Source organism: Meriones unguiculatus, chromosome 15 (assembly GCF_030254825.1).
Source record: "Meriones unguiculatus strain TT.TT164.6M chromosome 15, Bangor_MerUng_6.1, whole genome shotgun sequence".
Lineage (NCBI taxonomy): Eukaryota > Metazoa > Chordata > Mammalia > Rodentia > Muridae > Meriones > Meriones unguiculatus.
The window spans coordinates 61,383,795-61,404,257 of NC_083362.1; the positions used below are offsets into that span (position 1 = coordinate 61,383,795).

The 20,463-nt window shown below is 46.0% G+C and overlaps 1 protein-coding gene across 4 annotated transcripts; it reads right to left on the minus strand.

The window, feature by feature from the left end:
- Window positions 1–459: 459 nt before the first annotated feature.
- On the minus strand, window positions 460–20,349 carry Znf142 (zinc finger protein 142). Of its 4 annotated transcripts, none has more exons than XM_060368634.1 (10): window positions 20,129–20,349; window positions 19,773–19,923; window positions 17,880–18,187; window positions 13,187–13,786; window positions 11,791–11,955; window positions 9,610–10,434; window positions 7,315–7,492; window positions 3,512–6,413; window positions 2,666–2,771; window positions 460–1,381 (listed from the first exon to the last, which is right to left on the minus strand). In XM_060368634.1, the coding sequence occupies exons 3-10, from the start codon at window positions 18,157–18,159 to the stop codon at window positions 912–914; spliced, it is 5,526 nt and encodes a 1,841-aa protein (XP_060224617.1). In that variant the 5' UTR covers window positions 18,160–18,187; window positions 19,773–19,923; window positions 20,129–20,349; the 3' UTR covers window positions 460–911. The 4 variants fall into 4 exon arrangements, with proteins under 4 accessions (XP_060224617.1, XP_021520181.1, XP_060224616.1 ...); XM_021664506.2 differs by having other exon boundaries at window positions 17,880–18,194; XM_060368633.1 differs by having other exon boundaries at window positions 17,880–18,194; window positions 19,773–19,954.
- Window positions 20,350–20,463: the final 114 nt, after the last annotated feature.

The window sequence follows — 20,463 nt, forward strand, 5'->3', positions numbered from 1 at the left end:
GAAGGGAAAGTATGGGGCAGAGGAAGAGCATTTGGGTAGTCAGATGGGTGTATGGGCTGTCACTGTTGGGCAAGATGGGGTGAGGATCAGGGGATTCAGAGACACAAGTTTTCCAAGGGCTCTCTTCCTTGAGTGGCATAGGAAGGGCACAGAAGAGAGGCTTCTAAGGAATAGAGGAAAAACAGACAGGGTAAACGGCCTTCCCCGGTTAGGCCTTTTACATTGCTTGATGATTGTACTCCTTGATGTAGCTGCTGAGCCAGCTGATGGTTAAAGCTGTTTCTGGGAGGAATCTGAGGGTGGGAATCCTCTTCTGACAAATAAGAGCTTGAAATGGAGCACGGGAAGAAAGGGCCTGGACAGCCTGATGATCTGGATCTGTTCCAAAACCTCCTTGGGGCAGAAGAGACAAAGGACAGATGGCAGGAAGAGACAGGGAAAACCAAGATGACAACCTAGTAATGATAGGATGGATCCAGACAAGTCTGTTAACTGGTTATCTTCTGTTTCACATGCTTTACAGAGCATTAGGCACAGAACACATGCAACTAGATACAACTGTTTAGAAAATGGTGAAAGAAAATAGGACTTGAAGCAGTAAAGAGGAAAGAGATGGAGTGATTAAAACAAAGCCCTTACAGTCAGGTACTCTGATGCAACAATGGTAGACACTGGAGATTCAGTCACAAACCATAGCACTATTGAAGAGGGAATCAACATTTTAGTCCAAGCCTATCTTTTATATAGCTGTTAATTTCAAAGACCAGAGTCCAGGGGTGGGGAGTGTTCCAGCCAAACTGATATTCCAAAGCCAGTCCTCCCTCAAGCCCTGAGCTCCTCAGGCTAGCTACAGTCCCGGTTTGCATATCTTGGACTATATACTCTTCCTATGCCAGAGATGGGGTAAGGGCTCAGCCCTCAGGTCCAGTGGGGGGAGCAGGAGGAGCAGGAGGGCTGGGATCTTCTAGCTTCACATCATGTAGGTGCACTGTGGGAGTGGTGGGGTCTTTGCCCACACCCTGGTTGGGGTCAGCCTGGTCAGGGTGGTGCCTGCGCACATGCTTGACCACTTGGAACTTTTGCTTGGCCTTGTAGCTGCAGAGGCGGCAGAAGAATGGGTGTCGATCGGTGTGGGTAAGGGCATGATGTCGCAGGCCAGCAGCCCAACGGAAAGCACGGTGGCAAACATTGCAAACATAGGGTTTGGCCTCACTGTGCTTGCGTAGGTGGGTGCGCAGCAGGAAGCGTGTCTTAAATGCCTTGCCACACTGCTCACACATGAAAGCCCGTGCCTCTCTGTGCCGTGTCTCCCGGTGTACGCGCAGTGCATCAGCCCGATTGGTGCAGTACTCACACTCGGGACACTGATATGGCTTCAGTCCTACAAAACAAGCACAAATCATGGTAGAGGGAAGAACAAGGGTCAGTGAATCATAAGTCAGTATGATACTTGGATATAAACAACACAGCAGTAAGCTAACGACCATACCATTCTGTGTCAGCCACACCTGGCGTTCCAGTGTCCTTTGCTTTTCTCCATTCAATCCTTGTATACACACAGGTTCCAATGGATGGTGATGACTAACTGGACTTCTAACCAACTAGCCTACCTGATAGAAAAGAATACTCAACTATGACAAAGTTATTAAATGGGAAACTCTAACCCTTCCTTGGTCATATGATACTATAGAACTTAAAGACTCCATTTAGACACACTTCCTTATCAGACTAAAAAAATAGGAGAAAATGTTCAAAAAAGAAGAGGTAAAGATAGTTCTCCACATACGGGGGTATCACATGCTGTAACTGAAGGTACCCAATCATTAATCCTTTACAGAGAACCCATTGTTTGTGGATTCCATACACTAGAGAAATTAATAGGGAACTTGCCAGGCAGTGGTAGCACAAGCCTGTAATCCCAGCACTATGGGAGGCAGGGGAAGACACATCTCTGTGAGTTTGAGGCCATCTTGGTCTATAATGTGAGTCCAGGACAGCCAGGGTTGCAGAGAGAACACACACACACACACACACACACACACACACACACACACACACAGTCTCTCTCTCTCTCAGGGGGAAAAAAAACTATAGGGAAGCTGGGGCTGAAAAGATGGCTCAGTGGTTAAGAGCACTAGCTGCTCTTCTAGAGGACCTGGGTTCAATTCCCAGTACCCACACGGCAGCTCACAAATGTCTGTCTCCAGTTCTAGAGAATCTGACACCTCTTACAGAGATGTACATGCAGACAAAATACCAATGCACATGAAAAATAAAACTTAACAAAGGGGGGCACTTTCCCCTTTCTTCTTACTCATAATCATTCCACCACATCTACATAGAAACCACTCTCAGTAGTTACTCAAAACTGAGTTGGAGGGTCTCCATGTGTGACTGTTTGTGTGCGTGAACATGCATCATAACCACCGGGTCAGCTTTTGCAAATATACTTACCCAAGATTTCAGGCTTACCCACTCATTGGTTTCTACTGAATGGGCTGGGGAGCCATTTCTAGTGTTTGCTCTTCCAGTGTAACCCCTATTCCCAGTGTGAAAATTGATATAGGTTCTGAATCTGAGAGAGGACATCCAACATTTCAGGTAGGCCACGTTTCTCAGAGAAGAGGGGAATCCTTTATACAGGACAGTCAATTCACACACTTACCTGTGTGTTTGGTCATGTGGTATTTGAGTTGGTTGACCCACTTGCACTTGTATCCACACTCAGGGCACAGGTACTTCCGCTCCTCTTTATGGATCCGCATGTGGTACTGGAAGGAAGACCAAATGCAGAATGTTTACTACCCATACAATAGGGAGTACCTCCTTAGGTCTCACTTGCTTCATACTAGCTATGTTGTTGGGTAAGCTAAGCCCTAATTCTGTCTAATAATCTTTGACATGGGGAATAGTACAAGTATCTATCTCCTTGGGTATGTGTATGTGATGTGGGGATTAAACTTAAGGCCTTGTGTATATTAGGCAAGCACTCTTAGCACTGAGTTCCCTACCCAGGGACCCAACTTGTATTTTTCAAAGGATTAAAAAAAAATGTTAGTACTGGGCATTAAAGTGAGTGCTTAATAAATGTTAGCTCTTACTACCCAGATTATTCTCAAGGTATTATATGCCTTTATCGTATGGCAAAGTTATGAAATTTATCTTTACAAAAGCTCATATAGTTGTGCTATCCCTTTTACAGATGAGGAACTAAGTTTTGAGAAGGATCCTATTCAGAGTCACAAGCAAATATATGTGATAGTTAAGGTTATAGAATCCAGGAGACTGAATAAATGGCTCAGCAATTAAGAGCACTGGTTGCTTTTCCAGAGGACCAGGGTTCAGTGTCCAGCATCCACATGGCAGCTCACAACTGTCATAACTCCAGTTCCAGTGGATCTAACATTTTCTCCCGGCTCTGCAGTAACTAGGCACACGTGTAACATACAGACATTATAGAATCTAGAGCCTACATTCCTTGACTTTGCTATCATGTGGTCTTTGACCTTACCTTGAGTCGAGAAGGGTCAGCACAGGCATAGGAGCAGAGGTGACAGCGGTAAGGCTTCTCCCCAGTGTGAATGCGGCTGTGCCAGGTGATCTTCTGTCGATTTTTGGTACTATAGGCACAGTCAGTACACTTGTAGAGCCGAGTGCCTCCATGTCCCTTTACATGGTGATCCAGCACCAATTGATGGCGACATGCAAAGTCACAAAATGGGCAGCAGAGAGAGGGCTGGTCACCACCCCCATCCCCATCTGAGGGGGCCGCTGAAGTCTCCTCATGCTGTTCCAAGTAGTGTTTCACCAGGCCTACTCGCTCCCGGGCAGCAAAGCTGCAGAGTTGGCAGCGGTGGCTGAAATGCTGTTGCCTCCGATGTTCATCCAGGGCTGGACGGCTAGGGAAGGACTCCTGGCAGGCCCCACATTCCAGCCTTGGGTGCTGTTTACGGGTGTGCCCTCGCAGGCTGGCAGGACTAGGGCAGAGCAGGCCGCAGTGGGAACAGTGCAAGGGTCCCTCAGTGGCCTCTACAGGACTGCCAGAGGCCGGATGTGTGGGTTCCGGGTGTCGGCGCAGAGCATGCTGCTTGAGTGCTGTTTCTGAGCTAAACTGGGCCTCACACTGAGAGCAGGAAAAGGATGGGGTGCCCTGGTGGCAGCTGTTGACATGGCGAGTGATGTCATGACGAAGATAACCACTATAGTCACAGAGTGGACAGAAGTGGGTGGGCGTTTTGTCATGTACTCGTAGTCGGTGCAAACGCAATTTTGAGTTGGTACCAAATGTCTGGGGGCAGGAGCTGCAAGGGATGCGGCCAACACCTGTGTGTCGAGACTGGTGGGCCTCTAACCGGTACCGTCTAGTAGTAGAAAAGTCACAGAAAGGACATTGATGTGGCTTCACGCCCTCATGCTTGAGCCGTCGATGTTGCTGAAGGCATCGGCTTTGCTTGCAGGTAAAGCCACAGTCTCCACACTGCAGAAGGGGCCGGGGGCCAGAGGCTGGGGCTGCAGTGGGATGCCTCCGCTTCTGATGAAGCCTCAGTGCAGCAGCAGCGGGAGCAGTGAATGGGCAGAGACCACAGTGCAGATCTCCAGACTCAAGGGGGCAGCCCTGGGTCTGGTGAGTCCTCAGGGTTCGTTCTTGCTGACAGCTAAAGGGACATGTGGGGCAGGAGAAGAGGGCACCCCTCTGCTTTGGAACCATAGCTGTGTCCCTATTACCAGGGCTGGAGTCTGTACTCCCACTATTCAGGAGGGCAGAGTCCCCATTGTTCAGAGGGAGCACGGCACGGGTCTGGGAGCGCCCACGCTTTCTTCCCTGGCTACGACCCCCTCGGCAGCCTTCAGTCACATGAGAGGTAATAGAGGAAAGCCGAGAACAAAGGAATGTGCATGAGCTGCAGTGAAACTTGCCTTGCTCAAAGTGGAACTTCTCAGAGGTTCCTGTGGGTAAGGAGTTTCCTGCTGGAGAGGCTGGGAAGCCAGAGGGTGTGGGTAGAGGTTCCTCTACTCCTGGCTTCCCCGGGAGCTCAGAAGGAACATCTTTTGGTAGCAAGAGCTCTACCTTTGATGGTAACGGTGGGGGCTTCCTACTTTCAGCATCCTGTGAAGCTTGGCTACCCGGGAGCTGAGGATGTAGAGTGGGAGAGACAGGTCTGGGCAAAGCCTTGTTCTTTCTGAGAAGAACAGGGCATTTCTTCATCATATGGGTGCTGAGGCCACGTTGTTGCTTAAAGCTAGCTCCACAGTCTGGGCATAGCAGGGGCTCTCGGCGGCCTTGGCACCCTGATTTGGAGTGCAGAGTTAGGGCTTTCTCCCGGCGAGTGATAAAAGGACAGTGTGGGCAGCGGAAGGCTCTCCCTTCTCCCTGGATCACTACCATTTGTACCCGGCCCTCCAGCACCAATGCTTCTGCTTGTTCTTTGTCCTGCCTCCTCAGGGCCTTAAGCAGTGACTCTGATTCAGGAAACTGAGGCAGCGGTGAAGTCTCAGCAGAGACTTTGCCCATGTTAGGAGCCTCCTCAGAGACTAGAGGATTTCTGGGGGGCTCAGGGGCTAGCTTCTCCATGATGGGCTCTTCTTCAGCAACCAAGCCTGGAGTCCCAACACTTTCAAAGCTGGACAGTTCTGGCTCTTCTAGCCCATCTGCTCTTTCCATTCCTAGTGGTCCTGAGGGATCTAGAGGCCTCAACTCCACAGCAGTTGCTTCAGTAAGATCCTCAAGGGGTGGTGGCTCTGCCACAGGTTCTAGCTCTACTCTCAGGGCCTCCAAGTGTAGAGTGCAGCCTCCCTCCTCCACCTCCCCTAGGCTGGGGCTGCCAACCAGGTCATCCCCTTGGGAAGCCTCGGTGCCCTCCTGTCTTTTGGTGCTGACCTCATCAGTTGTCTCTGGCGGAGCCTGGTCCACACTGGAGCCTGCCACATTCCCACGTTCAAGGTCTTGTCTGTCAGGCTGGGCAGGAAGCTGGCTTGAAGGCCCTGAGTCTGAAGGAGGTGCCAGGCACTGCCTAGGTCCCTCCGACTCTTGGCTGGTATTGCAGAACTGCCAAACCTGGTCCCCTGGCATGTAGCCATGAACCTTCCGCTTGTGGAAGAAGAGTGTGGTGTTGCTGAAGGTACGGTAGTCACAGAGGGCACAGCGAAACTCACGGAGATGAGTGTGCTTGCAGTTCTCATGGCTCAGCAGGGCCTGCTTGTGGCGGCTCTGATAGCTGCAGTAGCGGCAGGGGTAGAGTGGGGCAGGTGTGCCAGGATGGTGCTGGGAAGCCATGTGCTTCTGCAGCTCATACTTCCGCTTGCAAGCAAAGGCACACACCTCACACATGAGGGACTTGCCCTGGTGCCGCAGTTTGTGGCTGCTCAGTTGATCAGCCCGATGGCAGCGGTAGGAGCACTGGTTGCACTGGTATCTGGGAGAAGGACAAATGGCAGTCAACTGCAACAATAAATTATAACAGTTAACACTTGCTGACTAAAGACCACTGGCCTGGGGCTGCACTCGGTGCTGCTCATGAACCATCTGATTTAACCTGCCACCCACCATCCTGAGAAATGGCTATTTCTACTTTACAGGTGAGGCTGAGTTATGAGCCTGCCTAAAGATGGTCCCAAAAGAAGTGATGGGCGGAGACAGCCTAACTTCAGAGCTGGGGCTCTCTATTCTCTATACTGCCCCCACCTCCACCCTGCCCTGAGGTGCTGGGGAAGTATTCTACTAGAATCTCTAAACTATTTTCTATAGAGTGCGGCAGGTGTGCTAGGGTGGTACTACTCACCTGAATTTTAAGGACTGGCACAGCGATAGCTCCACGGAGCAGATCTTTGTGCTTTGTTCTCATTCCCCAGTGTAGGTATAAAAGCTACAGGCCAAACCCCTAGGCAGTTGTGTCCACAGGTTAGAGAATTTGTCCAGATCTTCAAGTGGCCATTTGGTACCATTAAGTGTAGCTCCACTTTCCTGAGGCCAGATTCTCACAACTCAAGCAATACTTTTGTTTCTTTAAAAGTATTATTTGAGTTCTGAGGATTGAACTCGTCAGACCTTCATGATTGTAGGCAGGCACTTTACTGACAGAGTTATCTCCTCAGGCCTTAAGTGACAGTTTAATCTATTTTCCTTCTCCTGGCCCAGAATACTATCACCATGCAGAATGGGTTACAAACACAGGGCTCAACTGAAAGTACTGGCTAAGATAGAAGGAGCAGAGAATGGTTTTAGAATAGAGAAAGCAGTGGGGCCAGAAGCCTGATCCAAGAGGCCGACTTAGCATAACATTCTTGGGACAGTGATGGAAATGTGTGTGATCATACCTGAGATCCCCTGCATGTTTCCGCATGTGCACACTCAGATAGTGCTTCCACTTGGTGACATAGCCACATTCAGTACACATGTAATCCTTGGTGTTGGAGTGGGTCAGCATGTGCTTGGATAGGTAGCTAACATCTCGGCAAGTGAAGTCACACAGCTCACACTTGTGAGGTTTCTCTCCTTATATTGTGTAAAGGGGAAAGAACACAGGTCAAATATAGATTGGGTGAGTGGCCCTATCATCTCTTCCAGCAAGTTAGCTATGATACCAGGCAGGAGCAGAAGCTTTATGTACTGCCAGGTATGTAGCAAACTTCACAAGAAATAAAGCTACATTACAGCTGTCTCAGACAATTCTTCCAACTCCTATGTCAATGAAGGGAAGAAAGTAAGCACTGAGTAAGCTTGAGATTAAAGTCTACCTTTGATTTTTTTTTTTTAAAGTAGTTGGCACCTGTAACTCAATTCCTTCTCATTTTCTGAGTAAAGATTTGAACAAGAGAAGAAACAGAACTGGGGCCTGTAGAGTCCAATAGAGTAATGTGTATGAACAGCCAAGATTTATACAATGGCTCATTATGTGCCTGAGCACTGCATAAAGTGCCTCCTCTCAATGAGTCTTCATAACAACACTACAAAGGTACTGCTATTATCTCTATTTTATAGGTGGGAAAATCAAGGCACAGAGAAATCACACAACTATTTTATTAAATGGTGGACCACATGGCCTTGGGCAGCCCATTTCCTTGTTTCCAGAAAGGAACAAAATATAGACCTGACATGATTGGTTGTGACTGTTAATGGAGACACACCTGCCCAGTGGACACTTTTAGTCAGAAGGCAGAGGCAAGTAGAGCTCTGAATTTGAGGCCAACCAGGTCTACAGAGCAAGTTCTAGGGCAGCCAGAGCTACACAGAGAAAAATAAACAAACAAACAAGAAGTGGGGCATACCAAAGTTTTCAGTGGTGCATAGTGAGAACTCCAGGATGAGCTGTCCCAGTACTTGATTAATACTAAGAGGCCGCTGGCCATGCTCCTTTAAGACCTTCCCGACCCCTCTGGCTACCTGTGTATGGTAAAGGGCAGGCAAAATAGCTCTCTCTGCTCTTGAGACAGGGGTTTCTCTGTGTATCCTTGGCTGTCCTGGACTCACTCTGTAGACCAGCCTGGCCTCGAACTCACAGAGATTGCCCTGCCTCTGTCTATCTGAGTGCTGGGATTATAGGTGTGCACCACTGCACCCAGGTGCTGTCTGTGCTCTTAATGTAGACCTAAATTTAACTTTCAATTAAATTTGTTTCTTATCTTTACCTGCCTTGCTTACGAGATTTTTAAGGGTTAAATAGGATAATACATACAAAAGAACACTATAAACTATGTAACACTACACAGAAACATGCTTTAGGAAAAGGCCTTGGAAACTAGCATCTGTAACTAAATAGTGTTCAGAAATGAACTGTTCAACTGTACAATAGCTTTGACCAAACTGTTTAAAGATTATTCTCCTAACCAGAGTCTCTATAGAAATGAGCTTAATGGGTTATCAATGTAAAGATGTCTGCATAGTTCACCGAGATGATGCTGTAGGAGGAAGCCTGATTTAGCCGACATCTTAGGCTTCAGTAAGGCTTACAACCAATTAAGAGTCCAAGATAAAGCTGCAACTCTAGCACTCTGGGAGGCAGAGGCAGGCAGATCTCTGTGAGTTTGAGGACAGCCTGGTCTATAAAGTGAGTCCAGGAAAGCCAAGGCTTTACAGAGAAACCGTGTCTCGAAAAACAAACAAAGAAACAAAAAGTAGTCCAACATAAAACAATTTTCAGGTCACTAGAGGTGATCATGTTCATTTCTAAGGAAAGCCACAATATATATGGGTGGCTGGTTACTGTCTCTTCTGCTCCAGCTGAGTGTCCCCAAACTTGAATTATAAAGGAAGTTATCTGTCCTGGTCTGAATTTCTTCACTATAAAGGCCAAATCCCATCTGCACTTGACTACGGTTGGCTGGAACTGGACACATGCTTAAGGGGGAGGAAAGACAGTCTAGTGTTAGAACATAGCTTCTGAACTCAGCCTGCATGGATTCTAACACTAACTTGACTGCTTTTATTAATTGAGTGACACTCAACTCGTACCTCACTTGTAAACTTGGGATACTGGAGTTGTGTCCATAAATGAGGTCAAATGACGCAATGTACGCAACACCCTTTGTAATTCTTGGTACACAGCAAAAGCTCAAAGCAGCCATTACCTTCAATACCATTATTACATTATCATAAGGATGGAAGCATCTCACCAGTATGCAGCAGCATGTGTCGGATAAGCACCCGCTTGTGGGCGGTGGCGAAGCTGCACTCAGAGCACTGGTGGATCTTCTCATGAGCATGCATCTTGCCAACGTGATCCTGGTAGGCTACTGGGTTGAAGGTGGCAAAGGGGCAAAAGGTGCACCGTAGCTCTTCACTGCCTGGGTGGCCTTGTTTCTTATGTTTGCGGAACAAGTGCTTATTGGAGCAGGCAAAGTCACAATGGGGACAGTGGAAAGCATAATGGCTCTTATGGTGGGCTTCCATGGCTTCAGCTGTGGCAAAGAGCATGGGACATGAATGATGGCGACACTCCACAGCCCGTACTCCATGGGTCTCCTTTAGGTGCTTTACAAAGGCCTTACGGTCGGGGGCTACATAAGCACAGCCCTCCTGAAAGCAGTGTAGGGGTAATGGCTCCGCTGCAGCTGCTGCTGTGTGGCTCTTGAGGTGCTCCTTGAGCGCTTGGCTGAGGCGAAATTCTTCACGGCAAACAGGACAAGCATACGTGTCTGAGTAGAAGTTGGAAATATCCTCGTGCATGCTAGCCATGTGGCGGTTAAGGGCATTCCTCTCCACGGCACTGTAGTGGCACAGGGGACATCGGTGGGCCTTCTCACCCAGCTCCCGCAGCAGATGGGTCTTGAGTTTGCTTTTACTGGTGAAGAACTTCTGGCAGTTGGGACACTGGAGGCTTGGGTCGGGGAAGTGGAGATGAAGGTGCTCCACCAAATGGGTCCGCTTCTTAAAGCAGCGTTTGCACTCTGGGCACATGTGTGTCTTGAAGAGGGACTCAGTGCTTGAAGCCACATGCCCTGTGAGAGAGAATGCACAGGGTTCGGAGTCAGATTCTCAATAGTTCATTAGATAATGATATAGAATGGAAGCCACAGCTTGTCCAAACGTGAATATCATGTGGCCTTTCTCTTCATAAAAACCAAACACAAGAGTCTCAAATAAGTAGTAAGAAATTCCTCAATTAAGAGAAATAGAACCACAAGGACTACTCATATCTTCTTGTGGCCTGGTTCAATTGTTTTCCTGAGTCACTCACGATTCCTATCCTGTGTTTGGAACTGCACAAGAGACTCTAGATAGAGCCTTCTTATTCTTCCTGCCCTTGCTCTATACAGACAAGCAGAAAGAACCTTAAGATGAGTGAGCAGAAAGAAAGCCAATACTGGCTCACCGAGCTCTAAATAATTGAGAGCTGGTAATAATACAATCAGATCTCTTTTATTTACCAGACAAAAATATAATTCCTGTGGGATGAAGTTCAAGGGCTTCTATTGAGTTTGAAACTAGAAGCAAAGATTTGAAAAAAAAAAAAAAAAAAAGTCTTAGGGAAGCTAGACAAAACAGGTTGATTACCAATATCTATGCTACCTCTATAATGAACAGAACCCTTTCCCTGATAAAGAGGTCTATGGCTATACTGGATAGTTTTATGTCAACTTGACATAAGCTAAAGTCATCAGGGAGAGGGAACCTTGATTGAGAAAAATTATTCCATAAATTGGGCTGTGGGTAAGCCATAATTTTCTTAGTGATTGATGGGGGAGGAAACAGCCCATTGTGGGTGATGCCACCCCCTGGGGTGGTAGCTCCGAGTTCTGTAAGAAAGTACACTGGGCAAGCCACAGGAGCAAGCTAGTAAGCAATCTTATTTCCACGGCCTCAGCATTAGCTCCTGCCTCCAGGTGCCTGGCCTGTTTGGGATTCCTTTCCTGACTTCAATGATGACAGTGATATGGAACTGTATGCCCAATAAACACTTTCCTCCCCAACTTGCTTTTTGGTCATGGTGTTTTTTTGTAGCAACAGACACCCTAACTAAGACACTGGCTTAGAAAACTGCCTAAAAGAACAATTTATAATTACCACAGTACTATTAATAACAACACTTGACCTATTTATCACTGCCTACTAGACTTTGCTGCTGTTTTTAAGTCCTTGAGATTAAACCTAAGGACTCATATATGCTAAGGATGTACTGTATTGCTGAGTAATTTCCATAGCCCTAGATCTTGATTTCTGAATCTAAATAGAACAGAAAGAATACATGGATCTGAACTAAAGCTCAGAAAACAACATCTAGGGCCTCAATGTCGGGTTTCCCACTATTCATTCCTCTCTACTATAAAGAGCTTCAAATTCAGCAATGTTATTACCTTCCAACTGCTGAGCCCCTTGGCTTTTATCCAAGACTTTCTGGGCGTCCTTTTGGGTGCCATTCTCCTCTTCCTCTACATCGTCTTCTTCAGCTGACTCCTTCCCAGGCAAAGGTGTATCTGCTTTCTCAGAAGGCTCTCCCTCTCCTGGAGGCATTTTGGGAGCTGGGGACACATACAGCTTGAAGTCGACAAGGGCCAACGACAATATTGAATACTGGTACTTTACTTACTGGCAAGCAGAATTTCCCCTTCTCTTCTTTTAGCAGAAAAGGATCTTAGATGCTAAGTAAATACATGTATTTTTATTCAAGACAGGGATCTGAAGACCAAGAGTAAAAACCTAGTCTAAAAATCTGTGATAATGAACAACTTAGACTCCTTGAAGGTCAGAATTTTCAAGTCACTGGGAGGTGGGAGGGGTTAAGAGATGAGAGTGGAATACATTTTCTTGGCCCAGGTCTTCAGAGCTAAAGGCTAGATGGATCAAGGCGGAGACACACATAGCAACTGCTCAGTGTTCTACTGAGGAGCCGAATTTGGACTTCAGGTTTATACTTTGACCCTGAAAGGCCTTTTCTCATTAGACATTACGGCAAAAAAAGGGGCCCAGCAAGTCAAGTTCTCATAGTCTGCCCTCTTCTGGTCTATTTTCTCTATTCCTGCTTCTCTAGTCACCTCATGCTGATTTTGCTGCTTTTGAGACTAAAAGTAGAAATTGATAAAGTACTACCCTCCAGAGATTTCTTTTTAAAACAATTCTATTCCTTTCTGCCCACTCTCACATGGTTTATTTATGTATACTTGTTTGAGACATAATCTCATATAGTCTAGGCTGGCTTGGAACTTGCTATATGGCTAAAGATGACCTTCTAACCTTCTCAAAAGTGCTGGGATTACAGGCATGTACCATTTTATCCAGCTCCAGTTTCATTCATTCTAAAGGTGGTCTATAAACATTCTACTAGTAGCAATAGTCACTGATAGGTACTTTCATCCTTAGATAGCATGATCTGAAATGGATCAATAGAAAAAAAATGCTAAATGATTTCAGATTACATGTTGCATAAGCCAAATTTCACTATCATAGACAATGGCTTCCTTTTGTCCCATGTATTCTAATTGGTTCAAGTTTTCTAGAGCCTTTCCCATATCACTCAATAATTCTCATTCTGTCATATACATGGAACAGTCATACTGGAAACAAATGTCTCTTATAAGAGATCAACTGTGCACGCGGATCTCTGTGAATTTGAGGACAGCCTGATCTAGAAAGCTAATCCAGGACAGCCAAGGCTATACAGAGAAATCCTATCTCAAAAACAATGAGAGAGAGAGAAAGAGATCAACTGTGGCTACATTCTAGGCACGGGGCTAGTGGACCGTGGCCACCTACCTGGTAGCAGCTCCTGGGATGGAAGGCCTTGAACAGCGGGAAGTTCTCCCTGTGTACTGGCTCCATGGCTCCGCTGATGCTGCCGGAAGAGTTTGACGTTGGAGCCCATGAAGCTGCAATGACTGCAGTGGAAAGGGTAATGGGCCTGCCGATGCAGCTCCATTCCCTGGTGGCTCCCAAAAAGCAGGGAGCAGCCCCGGAATGAACAGGGCACAGGAACTGCCTTGTGGGTCTGTCTCAGGTGATGCTGCAGACCCTTGCGATCTTCAGCAGAGAACATACAGCCAGACTCTGGGCAGGAGAATGTATTGGGAGTGACCCGGTGAATCTTGAAGTGGCTCTTCAAGGCCTGGGGTTGGACAAACTCTTGTCTACATACAGGACATGGCAGGGGGCTATCTGGCAGGCTGGGATCCTGCAGAGGGCCATGGAGGGTGAGGTTGCTGGGGGGCAGCTCTGCAGAGCATGGGGGGCTAGAGAGGTCCTGCACAGCCTGAATATGGGTCTCCGTGCACTGGTGCAGGGAGAGCAGAGTAGGCTCTGCAAAGCTCTGTTCACAGCGCTCACAGAAGTATACCTCCACCACCTTTACCAGGACACCTGCAGGCAGAGGACCGACAGAGAAAGGCACAGGATCAGATGGAACAAGACCTGAAGGAGTTAGTCACTAGTAGAAATGTAGGTGAATCTTTTCATAGTCATGCAGTGCAGATTTCAAATCTGGCTCTGCACATGGACTATCATCTAAGCCCATAGGTCAGGGATAACCCGTCTGGCATGTGTTCGAATTTCTAGTGTTTGGTAAAATACTTAGCAAAAGATATGTGCTTAGTAAGTGTGTTAATGAATCAACAAACAATAAGATCCAGAAAGCATTAAGAAAAAGTCTATTTTGGGGCTACAGAGATGGCTTGATCAGCAAAGTGCCTGCCATGTAGGCATGAGGACTTAAGTTCAGATCCCCAGCACTGAGGGTGCAAAGACAGGCAGATTTCTAGAGCTTACTGGCTGGCCAGCCTAACCCAACCAAGGTTCACGTTCAATGTAAGAGATACTTCCTCAAAAATAAATAAATAAATAAATAAATAAATAAATAAATAAATAGGTAGGGTGGCGGGGCCACTGAAAAGGCTTCTGCCACCAAACCTGACGACTTGAATTCAATCCCCAGAACCCACATGGTAAAAGCAGAGAACCAACGCCCATAAATTATTCACTCACAAGCACACATGCCCGCACATACAAATAAGATGTAAAAGAAAGAAAAATGTAGAGAGCAAACTGAGGAAGATCCCCGATATTGACCTCTGACATCTACGCAAGAGCACCCATGTACGCACACACAGATGTCCATATATCACACATACACACATATACATTCACAAAGGCATATTTTCCTAAAACAAAAATTAGAAACTTTCAAGAGAGCAATATCAAATAGAAAGAATAGCTAATACAAATGACGTGCCGGGCTGAAGAAATGGCTTAGTGGTGCAGAACGCTGGCTGGTTTCCCCAAGGACAGGCGTTCAGTTTCCGTCATCAACAGGGTAGCTCACAACTGTCTGTAGCTCCAGTTCTACGGGATCTGTGGTGGTGTTCTGGTCTCCAAAGGTACTACCACACAAGTACATACATGCAGGCAAACAGCCACACATAAAAATAAAATCTTAAAAAGCTAAGAAACATGTCACTTTTAAAATCCATAAAGAAAAATTCAGACACAAAAATTCAAAAAAATCATTACTATTTTTAAATTAATTTATTTTGTTATTTTTTAGTGTATAAGTGCTCTGTCTGCAGATACCACTGCATGCCAAAAGAAAGAATCAGCTCCCTTTAGATGGTCATGAGCCACCATGTGGTTGCTGGGAACTGAGCTAAGAACCTCTGGAAGAGCAGCCAGTCCTCTTTGCCGCTTAAGGAATAGATAGGTCTTAATGCCAAGATTTAGTCCTCCAACTACTCCGCAAAGGGCAACTTGTAATTCCACAAAGTTAAGGCCGTGCTTGTTAATGGTTGAACCACAACTCAACTGCAGAACAGCTTGTCTTACATTTTATTCTGCTGGCTCTTCTCTTTTTATTGTTATTTTCTTTTTTTCTTTTTTTTTTCTGGAGTGGTCTGGTCATCCTGAAACTTGTCATGTAGATCACACAGATTTGCCTGTCTCTTCTTGAATGCTGGGATTTAAGGTTGTGTGCCCCCACATCTGACTGTTGTTTTTGAATTATCCTCCCCTACTGCCCTTCTCACTTGCTCTAGGACAAAGTTGTTAGGCTTTATGTTTGTTTGAGATAGGGTCTTCTTAAAACAAAAAACATTTTTCTTTATTTAGGTATTTGTGCATATGTGTGCCAAGGGAGTTGAATCTCCTACTTTTGTTTTTAAGGCAAGGTCCTTTGTTGTTTCTGCCCTGTGATATGTCTGGGCTTCCAGCTTCTGGCTGGTTTTCCTGTCTACACTTCTCATCTCACAAAGGAGTGTTGGGTAATAGAGCCAAGACATCTCAACAGCATCAGCTTTTCTATATGGTTCTAAGGATGGAATTCAGGTTGCCAGGGTTGCAAGGAAAGCACTTTTGTCTGCTAAACCATCTTATGAAATGTTGGGATTACCAATACACACCAGCATACTCACCTATCAAAGTTATTTCTCTGTGTAACTATATACTGAATCTACTTTATCTTTTTAACCAGTATGTGGTATTTCAGAGTACTGAAAAATCAAAATGAAATTCTGCCCTGATGGACCACTGAAATGTTTCTAACAAAGACAACACCCCATCCCTATAAGCATGTGTCTTTCTGTAAAAGAGATTCCTGGAATAAAATTATTCTGTCAGAGTGTACATATTGTAAAATTTTCTACGTAGCTAAACTGACATTCAAGCTTAATGTGGGTTGCAGATGCAGCTCAGAGGTAGTAGAACAGTTAGCTACCATGTACACGAACCTAGGCAGGCAGATCTCTGTTCGAGGCTAGTCTAGTCTATATAGTACATTCCAGGCTAGCCAGAGTAGTGAGATCATATCAAAATCAAACAAACCCAAACTTGCAAAATATTATATATCCTAACACAGCCTTTTTTTTCTAGGAATTTTTAAAAATATGTACATCTTTAAAAAATATATTTATTTTTATTTTATAATCATTGATCGGTGTTTTGTCTACATGTATGTCTGTGAGGATGTCAGATCCCATGGAACTGGAGTTACAGACAGTTATGAGCTGCCATATGGGTGCTAGGAATTGAACCCAGGTCCTCTGGAAGAACAGCCAATGTTCTTAACCGTTGAGCCATCTCTCCTGTCCCAACTCTAGGAATTTTTAAAGAAATACTTAGTTTTTGCCAAAATTGAGAAACAAAAGTAGCATTTGTATGAAAATTAAACATTCTTCCATATAGTTATTGTTTATTTCTTCTTTGTGAGCTGCACGTAGACTCATTCATATTCATTTACTTATTCTCTCTCTCCCCTCAAGGCATTCTGCTGTATAGGCATGGCTGAGCTGGAATTCACTATGTAGAACCCTAGCTCAGAACATGCAGAAATCCTCCACAGTCCTGAAATTACAGGTGTGCACCACCATATCTAATAAATAACTCTTAACATTAAAAAAATTTTTAACGTTTATTTTATAAAAACATTTATTCATATAAAATGTATATACGTGTGTGTATATATATGTGCATGTACATGTCTGGAGGTCAGAAGACAACTTGTAGAAGTTGGTTCTCTTTTTTCACCATGTGGGTCCTAGGTATTGAACTCAGGTCATCTTGCTTAGTGGCAAATGCCTTTACCCATTGAAATATCTTGCCATACCCCTTAACTTACTTTTGTTAAAATGTTTCTCTCAATTTTTGAGCCAGGGTCCCACTATATAGCACTTGCTGGCCTTGAACTCACAGAGATTGGCCACCCCGTCTCCCAAGTACTGGGATTAAAACTATGTGCACCACCACATAGTTCATTCATGTTCTTTCTTTTTACCCCCAGAGAGAAGTGTAGAATTCTTACATGGTCAAATTACCTAACCTTTTCAAGTATCCTGTGCTATTATTCTATACCGTCAGAAGACAAAGTTTACAATTGTAACTGAAAGAAGTTAAGACACAGGAAGTTTCCTAAAAATGAATGTTTTAGATGTAGAAAGAATAAAGAGAAACTTCCTGCTGGAGTAAATTACATGTCCAAATCCCTTAACAGCATGCCCTGGGTAAGTGGAGAATGTGTTACACAGGAAACTAGAACAAGGAAATGCCAGTCACTTTTGGAAAGCCCTGCTAAACTAAGGATGATTGATCAGGCTGGGCTTCTGACCTAGTCATTGGCTGGCTTAGGGTCAGTATGGAAGAAAGACTCCCCAAGGACTGTAAGAGCAAGGACAAGCCAAATGGGCAGAGGTGTCAGAAAGGTTTTTTTTTTTTTTTTTGTTCTGGATTACTGCCCAGCAGACTCAAAGCTCTCTCAGGCATAAACATTGCCAAAAGTTTGTTACAAGGCTGTACACTAACTTGCCAGCCAGCCTTCCATCAACAAGCACCAACTGCAAACCAAATTATAACATCTCCAGGTATAAAAATAGCATGCTTCCTTGTGTTCTCATCACATTCAAAGAGAAGGACCAAAAATAGACAACAAACTCAAGGCTGTGTCCCACTGGCCTGGTAGCAACTATGCTTGTACCTGAGGTCTCTCCAGAAGCTCCTGGGGACAGGGTTCCAGCTACTGCTTCCACAATAATCTCCATGTTCTCTGAACCCTCTTCAGTAGCTGTGGCCTCTACCAGCAGGCAGCCTGGGTCAGCAGGCAAAGATGCAGGCTCTCCAGAAGCACAGGTGTTCTGGACAGCGCCCAAGATTCCATGGTTTGAGAGAGGTGGGGGAATCAACAAGAGCTCAGAGCATAATCCATCCATCTCTCCAGTGCTGTTAGCTAGCTGCGATGCCAACACAGGGTCTGTCATTATCAGTGACTTGTGTACGGGCGGCCTCCTAAATGCTGACAAATAACCAGGAAAAAAAAATATGGTTAGAACTCTTAATTTCTCCGAAGTTAGGCATTTCCTTCTATGGCAACATGTATACTTTATTATTCTAAATATTTTCAAAACAACATTCAACACAAAAAGTATAAAACGAGAATGAGGTCAGTATTAGCAGAGAACCAACAACTTGAGGCCAACATTAAAGATTACAGGTTCTGTTTCTTGCTAGCTAAGTGACTACTGCAAAACTGAGTGGGGCCAATGGATCTCTCTCTTTCTACTTGATAATCTCATTATTCCTCAGTGTAGCTATAAAACTATTCCTTCACTTACAGTCCTCCTTGAAGTACTTCTCCAGACAACCACCCCACCTCTGTCCCCCCCAATCAGATGACCTGCCATTCTCTGACTCATTCTTTTTTGCTTACAGACCCTTCTACTTTCTTGCTCCTCCCATTCAATCTACCTCAATCTCTTGTCTGGCTAATTAGAAAATAGAGAAATATCATTTCTGCTGTGAATGCTTCCTAACAGTCTTAATTTTCTCTCTCCTGGATCCTGACAGTCTTTGCATGTTCTAACAGACACCACACTGCACTGTTGTTTCCCTGTCAGTCTCCATTCACAGATGTATAGCTCAACTGTCCAGAAGAGGGAGTTAGATCCCCTGAGGCTGCAGTGGCTGCCAGATGCCTGATCTGGGTGCTAGAAACTGAACTCAGGCCCTCAGGAAGAAAAGCATTTACTCTTAATCGCTGAGCCATTTATTTCTCAAGTCACACACACACACACACACACACACAGAGAGAGAGAGAGAGAGAGAGAGAGAGAGAGAGAGAGAGAGAGATCAAATCCAGGGCTTTGAACATGCTGGGCAAGCATTCTACAAATGAGCTATTACATATCCCCAGCATTGGATGTGGAGCTTTGAGTAGTGTTGACCTTTTCACCTCAATGAACACAAAGCACCAACAAGCTATACATAAGCCAGACAATCGAACTGCAGGTATCAGGCCAGTGGTTCCTCAAATACAAGGTAAATTTCCAGTTCACTAACTTCCGAAGGCCTCCAGTGGGAACAAAAAATAAATTACACACCCTGTTACGCACAGCTGAAATAAGTGAGACAATCTTTTAAATTCCCAGGCTTCAGGTGGCAGAGGCAGGTAGGTATCTGTGAGTTTGAGACCAGCCTGGTATACACAGTGAGTTCCGGGACAGCCAGAGCTACACAGTGAAGTCCTGTTTCAAAAAAACAAAAAACGGGTCACTGAGGTTTAGAGTAAGAGCCAGGTAAAAGCGGTATTCCTTATTCCGCACTCAAAACCATCAAGAACAGACAGGAATTCAGAAGGTGGCAGGGAAAAGCACTTCTGTGCTTTTTCTAAAGTCAGGCTCTTTGGAAACCACAGCCTCCACCGACTAGTTATAATTGCTGCTCTAGTCAATCTTCCAGCCCATCACACGGCTTCAGGAAGATAAAGCGTGGGAAGTAGGAGTGAGCCAGAGAGAAGTACCGTGCTTTCTTTGAGACCGGAGAAGCAAGGGACACAGAAGCCTCGGTTCCCACGCGCCTCTGGGCTATGACTCACCGTGTGGCCTTGAACTGATGCTCTTGCCTCGCTTCTCTGGGCCTCAGCTTTCCTATCTGTAAAGTGGAGGCGGCTACAGCGTCTACACTCTCCGGCGACAGTCAAGTCACGAGATCCAGGGAAGGAGAAAGGCGTTTTGGAACCTGCAAGGCTTGGGATGATGCATCGTCACGATTATGGTCCTGAGGAGAGGCAGCGGATACCCGGGTGGGGCCCGGAGCAGTGACGCGACCGAGACGCCTGGCTGCCGCGGAGATGTGCCCGGGCCCCTCTCCTTGGCATGCTCCCCTCAGCACCTCCTCCCACGGGCTCCCACCTCCCAGGCCCATTCATGCTGGGGCTAGAGAAACTTTTACCTCCAGCTCGCAGCGCCCGCACTTCTGGTTCCCGCCGACAGCCGCTCTCTCACCTTCTACCCTAAGGCCGACTGGGGATGCATCTCTATGGTACGACTGCAACTGGAGCGGCTCCTCAAGCCTTTGATGCGGCCGCCCCCGGCCCAGGCGCCTCTGGGAATCTGGCGTGTGGCAGTCTCTCTTCGCGGCAAGTGCTACTCTATGGTCGTTTTTTTTTTTTTTTTTCCCCCCTCTATGTCCTTTAGCACCCAAGCTCTGAAGTGCAAAGCGGAACCATCGAGAGTGGCAGGACAGAGTGGCACGGACATCGTGGTGGGTGTGGCGGGAAGTAGAAG